The sequence below is a fragment of the Symphalangus syndactylus genome, chromosome 15 (genome assembly GCF_028878055.3).
Source record: "Symphalangus syndactylus isolate Jambi chromosome 15, NHGRI_mSymSyn1-v2.1_pri, whole genome shotgun sequence".
NCBI lineage: Eukaryota > Metazoa > Chordata > Mammalia > Primates > Hylobatidae > Symphalangus > Symphalangus syndactylus.
In genome coordinates, this window is record NC_072437.2 from 95,082,193 (window position 1) to 95,094,691 (window position 12,499).

At 33.6% G+C, this 12,499-nt stretch overlaps 1 protein-coding gene across 1 annotated transcript in view; it reads right to left on the reverse strand.

Annotated features, from left to right (window-relative positions):
* Positions 1-253: 253 nt before the first annotated feature.
* UBL3 (ubiquitin like 3) overlaps positions 254-12,499 on the reverse strand; it is an 85,877-nt gene continuing 73,631 nt past the window's right edge. The window contains exons 2-5 of the mRNA XM_055244218.2: positions 12,051-12,159; positions 7,131-7,217; positions 2,620-2,697; positions 254-2,309 (exon numbers count right to left, since the gene is read on the reverse strand). Coding sequence (XP_055100193.1) covers positions 2,257-2,309; positions 2,620-2,697; positions 7,131-7,217; positions 12,051-12,159 — 327 coding nt within the window. The 3' untranslated portion in view covers positions 254-2,256. The remainder of the gene's footprint in view (positions 2,310-2,619; positions 2,698-7,130; positions 7,218-12,050; positions 12,160-12,499) is intronic.

The window sequence follows — 12,499 nt, forward strand, 5'->3', positions numbered from 1 at the left end:
ACTATGATATTAGGTATTAAGCGACGTAATTCTTTCTCTACTAGTTAACCAGTTTATCTCACTTAGCAAACTCTAAATTGAGGGAAATATATAATCTGAGAACACACAGAAAAACACTGAAAAACCAATAAAGAATCATTTTTAACCGTCATAAAAACTCAATCTTAATTAACTGATAGTCTTTAACTTAAAAAAAGAGTAATTAGAATGAAAATAGGTATTAAAAATAATTACCAGTAGTTTAACAAAAGAATAGAGCCATAAATTGTTTAATTGCCCAATTAAGCAACTACCAGATTCTTTAGTCAACACTAACAGAATTCACATTTCAGCTAGTCAACAAAGCATATAAATATTTAACATCTCTTGAATACAACATTTTAGTGATAACAGAGACTACATAATTCTATCCGTTGTTGTGACTGTATACAAATTAACCAGGTTAAATATCAAAGATACATTGGGAATACTCCCCAAACCAACAACAGAATATTAATTAAATGAATTTTAAAAGCTTAAGAAATAAAAGTAGAAAACATGAATGAGACAGTGCTTAAACAATTATTGACCTAATCAAGACCTTTAAAATTACCACCAAAATGCACTATCATTTTTTTTTTTAATTTAGTTTACAGGAAGAATCTGTAAGTACAGGTTGCAGAAAGAAAATGTTTAGTGCTATTTACATTCATTTTAAAACTCTGCTCTATACAAATTTAATTCTGATCAGTATGAACAATATTTTCGTAGATCTACTGCATATATAAAGCCTTTTCATCAAAGCGTTAACAATGAATAAAATAACCTGATTACATTTAAACAATGCTGACCATTTGAAGCCATTTACATTTAACGTTTGTAAGGGCTGTTGACACTTAGTAAGTATAGAATGTAATGTCAGCCTGCAACTTCATTTTTATAAAGGCTAAACTTATTTATATGGAATATTGTTCTATATACTACACGCCAATCTATATTTTAAGTCCTATAGTTAGGTATTTTATAAGTCTTTTATTAAATATATTCTACACATATTTGTAATTTCATCCAGGAAGAATTTCCTCCCAGTGAAAAAATATAAAATCTTTCATATTTTTACAGGTTTAGATGAAAGTAGCTCATGCTTTAGTGCTGTGCAAATTGTTTTTAGCATATCAATCTTTAAATTATTGGTATGAAATAAAAGAAAAAGTGGCATTCTTAATTGTGTATGCCATAAAAATCAGCTTTTGACTTTAATACAATTGCAAGCACTAATATCAAACACAAACTATATAAAGAAACAAAATTAGTACTATGGAGCCTTTTTTTAATTTTAAGAATTCATCTGAACTCTCTAAGGAGTAAGCATGACACTGGATGTGGTTACAAATTAATGATAATTACGGAAAATTTCAATTCGCTGATATTCAAATACATAAAATTGATCAATGAGGTTTTCTAATATTTCTGCACAATAATGAAAGCCGATGAGTGACTGGAACTACCCTCCCACATTAAGGCTAGGAGATGCACTCTCACCCCTTCTTGTGCTGTCTAAACAAACACTCAGTTACTGTAGGACTCAAGAGTGCATGTCTTAAAGGAAAAAAAATTAGTTTCATCAGCCCTCTACTGAGTGCTTTAAACAGGCACATTTTGTTTTTTCATTTGTTGCAGTGAAAATAGTCACACTCAGTTTAGTATTCTGTGCCAGTGCAGCCACCACGGCTGACTTCGGTAGAATTCACCCAACATTTTAGTTTCTTTTCCATTTTTTCCTCTCAAGTTGGCCCAGTAATTAACTTCATTAATTGCTGAGTGTCTTCCAGTGTGGAATTGTATATGTAAGTATTTCTAGATACCATAAACTGTTATAAATTCTGCTGATGAGGAAAATAATGCCAATCTTTTTAGTGAAAATTGTATTTGGAATACTTGATTTATTAGTTCTGACGATGAAAGTTTTGTGGCAGCAAAATGGTTTCTGCTACGAAAGATAACTTGTTAACTTTTCCCCTGGAGATTGACTGCATTCAAACACCAATATGTTTTAAAACGGCTCAACAAAAAATACAAGAAATAAAAAATCAGAGTGAAAAATGTTCTTAGTTCTTTTTACTTTCATGAGAAAAGATGACAGTGTTCATGTGGTAATTCAGTTCCATGGGTTTACAGGCAGACTGTTCTGAACGGTTTCTGAAGCAATGTCGGGTCTTTTCTGTCCCAGCAGCATGAAAGACAAAGACTATATCACATCACACTAGGCAGACGTGTTTACAGGATTACACAACAATTACTCTCTCCAGTCTTCTCACGATTCCTCTGACCTAGGGAAAATGAAGAAGAGCCTCGTTTATAAAAATTCTAGAACTGGAGGGGAAAATGGGCTAGGCAATCAAGTGTAGGAAGAAGTAGTTTTGAGTTTTTAAAAATGTTTGCATTTTTCAAAATTAAGAAGCTGTAATAAATGTTCTTTTAATTTTAGCATGTTTCAAAAATGTCTGGTTATTTGCCTGACAATCTCTATTCATAAACTGTGCAAACTTCCTTTCCCTCAGCATGTCCAAGAAAAACCCAGCATTTTTGAATGCCTGTCTTTGTGCCTCAACTGAGATACTTTTCCAGTGCATGGCTTACCTTGAGAGTTTGGCTCTGGCAATGTCTCTCTGGCCACCAAATGCATCACTGTTGTTTTGCCAAAAGGAAGTTTTAATGCTATGTGAAAAGCAAAAGATGATTAGTTACACATATATCGACCTATTAAAATCACTATCCAGATTTAAAACCATTTTAAAAATTGATTGCTTTTTTATGACTTCTTTAACAGATTGAACTTAACTCAGAGTACCTTCACAAAATTAGGTTAATATTATCAGAAATAACATTTAAAATTTAAAAATTTTTTTTGCAGTTATATAGCCATTTGCTTGACACATTTATCCATATTATTTAAGAAATGATATAAGAAAAAATATGTAATTGGCTAATATCAGAGGCTACCTTTAGAGGAGAAAGGATTAAATTTTTTTAAAAGAATACTCTTTTCTATATTAGGTAAAAGTTTAGATTAAGAGATATTCATTTCTAAACCTAATTACTTGTCAATTGCCTAATAAAATTACTGCACTGAACAGGCTACTATGATGTAGAAATGCAAGAAATAAACTTGATTTTAAACATTTATTCTCATCCTATATTCGTCCATTAGAAAATAATTTTCTTAAAAAGATTAGGTTAAAATAATCACTTTCTTGGCATTATTAATAATCACTGTTTCCTATTCAAGTCTTTATAACATTTTTTCACTCATAAATTTAATAAATTTTATCATGAAATATTTCAGACATAGAACACACACCCATGTCCACTAAGGCAAACACAAACACTGAGTTTCATGGTAAATCCCTTTGTTACTCTGTGTATAAAATTAGAAACAGCTGGTATATTTAGTGTCTAGAACTGTTTCTATAGTTGTCATATTTTAGTTCTGACACCTCAAACTACCCTCTCTTCAAAAACTACAAACTGAAGTAAGGCCTAAGATCATGACTTAGCAATAATGATCCTCCAGCTACCTGCTTTTTAAAACTTGCTCTATAGGATGCTGGTTAACATGCAGATTTTAAAAAGAATCCTAATTATCTTCAACACTAGTACTATTTCAGATATTCAAGGTGAGTTCCCATCTTATTTAAAGTTGGCCAGCCATTATTTGGTCTACACTTTTAACCTATGATGTTCAAATGAAGCATGATGGCCCATAAATACATAATGTAAAAAGGGAGGCTTTTGGAGTAACTTCCTAGGCCTGACTTAAATCAAAATGTAAGTAAGACTTTATGTTATTAAAATTTTCACTAAATAGTTGGGAAAGCCTGATCAACATTTCAAACCTTGAACTGAACTTAAAATGCACACATACCAAGCTGTATATCATTCTCATACCCGTCTTCTTGACTCTAATAAGACAGACCTGGATTAAAAATTTTCATCTCTGCTACTTCCAACTGTGTAACTCTCAGCAAGTTACTTACCCTCTAAGCTTCTGTTTCCTCAACTAAACTGGAGATACTAATTCCATTACCTGCCCTTTGTAGCTGTGTCCACTAAATCAAACAATCCAAGCAAAACTGGATTTTTTGACCATGAAAAAATCCAACCCAGAGCTTGGCACAAAGAAAGCATTCAGTATATACTACCATCATCATTTTGAGAGAGCAAGGAAAATGAATCTGAGAAAAAAGGTAGGTGAACTGAGATATAAATGTAAAAAAACGTCAGGCCTGGAAAGCTCCTGAGAGGCCTTACCATTTGAAGTTACAAATGTAATGTGTGGGATGGGAGCTATTATTTTTCTTCTCCATCTGAATTTTAACTAGAAATAGTAGGTATTGATGTTAATAACATTTAAAAATGTGAAAGAAGAGGAATACCAGAATCTAAAATGCGTTTTCTTCCTTTCACTGTGGATGCTTCTGCTTTCTCCTATGACACAGTACAATATCCAGAATAGAGATTTTCAACCTTTAGCGTACATAAAAATCACCTAGGAATTCAATTTGGTAGTAAAATTAGGAGATGGGGGTTGGGGAGAGAGGGCATGCAGAAATCTGCATTTTAAAATAAGTATCCTAGATGAGTCTCATGCCCACCATTTCAGAGCCACATTTTTGGAAATGCTAATCTGGGCCATACTGAATGCCAAAGCTTTAGCTGATCATCTTCTTCACCCTCCAATTAACAAGGCTGCTGTCACATCTTTCCTTTAATGAAATGAAAGTCTATATGACTATAAAGGTTCTGTTTCAAAAAGGGGGATTCAGGGCTATGTTTTAAGACATCTGATAACCAAACATTTCAACCTGAAACTTAACTGAAGGAGAAAATTTCCAGAATGGCAAAGAATGCCCAGGCTTCCTACTTTAACTGTCCGCACAATGGCTGAATTCCACCCATGGCTGTATACCCACTACTTCGTGGTCATCCACTGCTTGACCACCACCTATAAAAAGATCTCACTAACTTTCCCTGGCAGTCTATTCTTTCTTTAGGTAGTTCAATGTGTTCACATATTCTTTCCTATACTGAATAGAAAACTGTCTTTGATTTTCAGTTATTGATCCTAAGTCTAATTCACAGGACTATACAGAGCAAGTTCTAGGGCCACACAAAGCCTTCTTCCACACAGGCCACTCAAATATTTAAAGATGGTTGCATTTCCCTGTGTGCTATGTTCTTTATTATTCACATTGAAGAACACAGGGAGGATAAAGAGAAAAACTGAGACCCAAAAGACAAATAGTTGAATGTTGTTATCCAAACTTGCTCAAACATCCAGCTACAATTATTAACGCGGAGGTCCAGGCCATGCTTCTACGCTAGAGATGGTTTATTGTTTTTGAAAAGAAGGGCAGCAACACAGAATTACAATAATAATTATATAAGTCAATCTGTTAATTATTCTAAAACAGATTTCAAAAAAATACTGGTAAATTTAGTGGGAATGAATCAATAGTTTTGATTTTAACACAAATTCTATGAGCTTTAATATGAAGTTCAAACTCTGAGGTCACAACAGAAAAGATAATTAAGGAATGGAGCTGGTGGGAAATTGCTCACATAGATCAATACTCAAAAGGGAAATGGAGCATTTCAAGGTTCACTCATATAATCAATAGATCAAATTCAACCAACATTTACCAATTTTTAATTCACATAAGATCTTGTATGAGCCATGGAGAATTTTAAAAAGACTAGAACATGGTCCCATCCTTAATGAATGTACAATATAGCCAGGGAGCTAACAGTCAATTCTTACATGAAGAGCATTAAGAGTTGGTCCATCTATTTATACAAAAGCTATAAAAAAAAAAAAAGCCACAAATCAAAAAAGCTCCATTTTAAAGTGCCAGATATCTCTTAGCAGATAGCAGCATTTTTTAGACCAGTTATAACACTACTAGTGAAACTCAGTGTGAGATTATAGCCTGAAATGTTTTACTCACTTGACATTGTCATAAAATCATTTGCATTCATCTACTTTAGCCCTTATTGCCCAGGATTTTTACCAGTGCATTTTATCTGTTTGTTCCATGTAATACTAGAGCAACCTGAAGGGAGAGCTTCTGTCTTATTCAATCCTGTATTCCCAAGTGCTTAGCACTGTGTTGGCACATAAGAATTTAATAAATACATGCTGAATGAATGAATGCAAATATTCTACCTTTAAGGAAAAATAGATTAAATGTTAGGTTTAGAGGAAAAAGTCAGACTAAATTTAGTGAAATATATATTTAGATAGATCATTTCATTTGCCTATAAATTTCCAATTATCTGAATATATTTGAAATACCTATTTTCAAAACTAAACAAATCCTGTTGATGGTAGAAAATATACCCCATAAGGGGGCAATATTGAGCTACATTTCTCCAATCATATATAAAGAACAATAATAGCTAACAATTAAGGTGTTTACTATGTGCCAAGCACCATTTATGCATGTAAGCACTTTGAATATATAAAGTAATTTACCCTTCTTAACCTATGAGGTAGGCACTATTGTAATTCCATTTTACCGATGAGGAAACTGGAACACAGGTTGGTTAAGTCACTTGCCCAAGGTTTACACAGCCAGTAAGTAGTGCAGCTAATACATAACTTAAATAGTCTAGTTCCAAAATCTGTTCTTTCAACTATTACGCTAAAATGCTGCTCTAACGTCAGCCACTTACTTTATTCTCACATGATTAGCAACTGTATCAGGTAGAAACATCTGAAAATATCCCTTCATATATTTGAAAACTATCAGAAATTTTTCCTAGTTTGTGTGTCCAGTCTTAAGTTTAAAATACTACATCTGAATTATATTTGGAAATATAATAATGTTACATTTAAAAAATAGTAGGTATAGAATCCTACCTATACTGGGATAGAGTTTATTTCACAAGGTAGTAAATACTTACTACAGTCCTAAAATCAAATTTAACAGAATATACAATGTGAAGGAGTAGGCATACCAGAAATAGGCAGAATTCATAGTTTGAATTTATCATTTTTTTTAGTAAATTCAAAGACATTAGCATTTAAAACAAGTAAATCATGCTACCATGAGACAGACATTAAATCCCATTACAAAGGTGGCTGTTACCTCCTAATGTGACATTTCCATGTAGAAATCGTCCTTGATAAATAAGTCGTAGAATATTTGGACTGCTGACCTGCTCTTCTTCCCAGTCTGAAAAGAATCCAGTGAACTGTTAGGTATATTCCAACACATAATTAAGGTACTACTATATTGTTTTAAAAATTCAGATCCAAATCAGTTAGAGAACAAAGAAGGCCCTTGGAGCTTCCTACTACCATTAGAAACAGTCACTATTCATACATTTACCACAACCTTGGTTATTGCTTATTCTTCTGAAGTAGCAAGAGCTGCAAAAAGACTCGTTCTGCTTCTTAAAGAATACTTAAATGTACCAAACTGTAGTCCCCAAGTTTAAAGTTAATACAAATGAGTTGGGAAAGACCTACTGAGTAAAAAGAAGTATCATTTTAAAATTAGTTTCAATTACCAGTAATTAACACATAGTATTATAATGCTCCAATATTTGTACCTATTAAAATGTACATTTAAGGCCAGAAAACAGCAGGCTTAACGAAGATCTAAAAAACAGTTAATATATTGATATTGAGAATAACAAAAAAACTGTGTTTACTTTTGGATAATGTTGATATATTATCTTATTGTCTATTTGAAGTCAGTTAGTAAACATTAGAGAAGATACAACTTTAGTTCACTCACCCCAAATGAAGACTTGGAAGAAACCGAAAAAATAATATATATTAGGAGGTACTGTACAAATATGAAAGCTAGAAAAGTGTACACACAAAGAAAATAAGACAAACTGGTAGGTAGAATGGGTAACAGAATATTTAACTTCAGCCTGCAATTTATATTATTGTAAAAGATGGAAACCACTCCATTAAAATAAAGGTTTAAGGACACTAGTGTTATGGTAGGGTAAAGGGTTAGTAATTTTCATGAGCTTGTAGATGTAACAATTTAAGCTTTGAGTTTAGTAATGATCTGAGAATTCCTTTGTCTTTTTTGTCAACAATTCTAATGTGTTTGTTTCCTATAGAAAGAGATAATGGTCAACACAAAAAAACAGTTTAAAGTATTCTGAAAGAGTGACAGAAGATAAAGGAAGTAATTAGAGACTTTTCTTTTGCCCTTTTTTTGACTATTCAAAATGATGAATATGAATTTGATAAAACCACTGCCTCTAGGTAACTTAGGCACAGCAGAAATGAGCAAAGGAGAAATGAATCCGTCATTTCCTGCCCCCGCCCCATGCCTTTAGTCTCTTCCCTCTTCTCTCTCCTGTAAGGCTTTGTTGCCTTCTGATCCCATTGCTCCCAAGTCCCTCCTATTCTAGAAGAAAGATCAAATAAGTCTCTAACACTATATTATGAATTGCTTTGAATTCATCAATTCCAAAATTATTGTTTAATAGAATATTTCTGGTCAAGATGGAAGTGCTCCATAGATACAAAGGTAAATGACAGTAATTGTTTAATTCACAGGAAACAAAGACTAATATTCTAAAAATACTTGAATTTTTTTTTTGAGATGCAGAAACCTGAAGCCCCATGTTTCATTATCTTATACAGAGTGTCATGATTTCCACATACTTCACTGGTGTAATATGCTATCTCCCTTCCCCTCTCCAGGGATCTAAAATTTAGAGAAATCTTAGAATATAGCTTAAATGAAGAATTTCAGGTGTTATTAACATATCCTACGTGTAACAGATTTTTTTGAACCTTTGACCCAATAACAGCTATGTGTCTGACTATTCCACCTGTTAGTAATATTTCCACTAAATAGCATAAGGCTATGCTAAGGAAAACTAATTCCTTCAACAAGCATGTTGCACGAAGTATTTTCTGCTATTGATTTAATATTTGCCACACATTTGTTGTTAGCATCAGTAAGTCTTTAATTTGCTGATCTTTAGTACGTTATGTGATACAATATAGACTTAGATTTTTAATTTAAATATTTTATGTAAAATAAAAATTAAAGTATTTCTCTTTATTCCTTGCAGTGTCTAAAACTGCTGAGTAGATTTGGCAACCTGAGGAAATACCAGGAATCAAAACTTTTTTTTTTTGAAAATAAGGGAACATCCACTGATACAATCAATTTTCAGTACTGGTAGATGGTTTGTTCATTTGGGATACTATTTATGGCAAAGACTTATACTTGAATTTAAACTAATTTTAATATCTAAGTAATTATGAAAGTAAAAGTATTTCTTTTACCTTAAGTTATAATACTGCCCAAATAAATTTCAGAGTGATTACCCTTTTTCTGCCTTGTGTTATCTTTTCTATAATATCCATATATCAAAAGCTATTACTTAACTATGACCGCTCCCCCCAAAAAAAATCTCATAAAGGTAATCCTTTTGTATCACACTTAGAACAACATCATTCTTGGGTATTTAAAAATGCTTTTCATACTGATAGTTACCTATTCTTGCCTGGCTATAAAGAATAGCCAATATTCTTAGAGCCCAAATTTAGTCTTCTTTAGCTTTTCTGAAATTCTTTCTTAGCTATAACCTTTATAGCTTCAGTAGCTCCCTGACTTAGAAACTAGCCACTTGGTTACTAATGCGAAGAAAGATCCAGTAGTTGCAAGTATTTGTCTAAATCAGTATTTCTTAAATTTAGGCCCATGAATCCACAAAGCCATGTCCTTAGGACCTAAAAGTCCTCTTCAAGAAGTTTTAAATTGTATTTTCCTTTTAATGAAAATCTGGAAAATCTGTATTTTCATTTTAATGAAATCTGGAGGAGATTGTCTAGATGATTTAAATAGTCACTTTATAACCAAGTGCAGCCTTGGGGTTTTAGTACTCACTTGTGCATTAAATTTATGATTGTACTGGCGCCAAGCAGTCAGTACTTCTTTAATTGTTAAGAGGCTAATGAGATCAGAACAGGGGTTCACTTAACAGGTAAGTGATGCATTCTACCTAAGAGAAAACTGAATAACAATTTGTTACACTGTATAAATAAAAGTTTTATGGTGACTCTACAGATAAATTGGTCATCAAACACTATGTAGGAACACAGGCATGACAAACTCAACAGTATTCATGGTGTAAGCAGTGAGCTGGCTTTGGCAAAAATACATCATCTAGCACATTAATGTTGTTAATTTGAACATTATTGGTTTCACAGTTATATTTGCATTTTCTGAATCAATCTTTTTTAGTTTTATGATTGTGTATATGAGTTAACAAGAATAAAGAGTTTTAACTGGGTTTATGTTTCTACATTTTAAAATACTCAGTATAATAAAAATAATTTAAGTCAGCAACCAGAGATCTACAAGAATTATCTTCCTCTAGAAAAGTTCCATATATTATTTAAGGTTGAGAAACACTGATCTAATTGACTCATTTTGTACATATACTATGTTCTTTGTCAAAACAAGTCTTGTCCTTTAAAAGTTCAAATTGCTTCTGCTAATAAAATTAAGTGAAATCAGCTGAAAAAAATCATATCACTATGATACATGACATAGGATCAAGATGACACTGGGGAAGTTCAAAGGAAGAAAATAAACCAACAATCCACTTGAGGGAGGCAATTTTTTTTTTTGAGGCGGAGTCTCGCTCTGTCACCCAGGCTGGAGTGCAGATGCATAATCTCAGCTCACTGCAAGCTCTGCCTCTCGGGTTCAAGAGATTCTCCTCCCTCAGCCTCCCGAGTAGCTTGGATTACAGGGGTGCACCACCATGCCCAGCTAAATTTTGTATTTTTAGTAGAGACGGGGTTTCACCATGTTGGCCAGGCTGGTCTTAAACTCCTTGACCTCAAGTGATCTGCCTGTCTCAGCCTCCCAAAGAGCTGGGATTATAGACGTGAGCCACCATGCCCAGCTGACAGTCTTATTATATAAAAAAAAATCAGAGAAAGGAAGAAATACCAAACACATTTTCCAAGATTGTTATGGTTACTGGCTTGAAAATGGAAATCACAGACAGACATTAATCATCTTGACCTTACAGTAGTTCAGAGAACACAAGAACTGACATGAATTAGAAGTTAAGTTTGTTTCAAACTTAATTTTAAATAGGCTATCTAGAGAAGACCATAGAGAATGTATTATCTGTTAAAAATAGTTGTTCTTTCCTCTTACTTTGTGTTTTGGTAAAAATAGGTTTACTGATATGAAGGTGTGTGTATATTCACTATTTTGTTTTTTTTTTTGAGACAGGGTCTTGCTCTGTTGCTCAGGCAGGAATGTAGTGGTGTGATAACTGCTCATGGCAGCCTCAAACTCCTGGCCTCAAGTGATCCTCCTGACTCAGCCTCCCAAGTAGCTGGGACTACAGGCACGTGCCACCATGCCCGGCTAATTTTTAAATTTTTGGCCGTGATGACATCTTGCTATGTTGCACAAGCTAGTCTCAAACTCCTAGCTTCAGGCAATCCTCCTGCTTTGGTCTCCCAAAGTGCTGGGATTACAGGTATGAGCCATCATCCCTGGCTGCATTTTTCTTTATTAAAAATATTTTGTGGCCAGGCACGGTGGCTCACGCCTGTAATCCCAGCACTTTGGGAGGCCGAGGTGGGTGGATCACAAGGTCAAGAGATCGAGACCATCCTGGCCAACATGGTGAAACCCCGTTTCTACTAAAAATACAAAAATTAGCTGGGTGTGGTGGCACGCGCCTGAAGTCCCAGCTACTCGAGAGGCTGAGGTAGGGGAATCACTTGAGCCTGGGAGGCAGAGGTTGCAATGAGCTAAGATCACGCCACTGCACTCCAGCTTGGTGACATAGCGAGACTGTCTCAAAAAAAAAAAAAAAAAAGCAAGATAAGAGCAAGATAAGGAAGGATACAATGATCCTCTAAATCTGAGCCTTATACTCTCAATTTTCGGTTGTTCTTTTAAATGTTATATAATAGTCTCAAAATGTTTGTGAGACAAGGTAGGGTATAAAGAATCAACATTATTCATACTCAAGAGAAAAATATCACTCACCCATTGGCCAGTTGTCATATACATGCTTTGCAATGTCAGAAGCAGAATCGTTAGGAGAAAACAGGAACTCTTTTGTTTTTCCGCTTACCAAAATGAGGCGCAAATTTATCTGAAAGAAGACAATGATCATTTTAACATAAATCTAAAAATTTTTTAAGTAAAAAAGAAGACTCAAAGGTTTTTTGTTTCAATCACATCCTAAATTATTACCAATGCCACATTGTGGTTTTTATTTAATAAATTCTATAAAACTTTTTTTAAAAGAATGGGAATTTGATATTTGATTTTATTTCCTATTATTTAAAGGGTGTGTGTGTGTGTGTGTGTGTGTGTGTGTGTGTGTCAGACATATTTGCCATAATAAATGAACACAGGAAAACCAAAATTCATTATGCTTTTAATCACTCCAACAATGTTCAGAATTGAACTTTTGCAAGTTATCACTATTA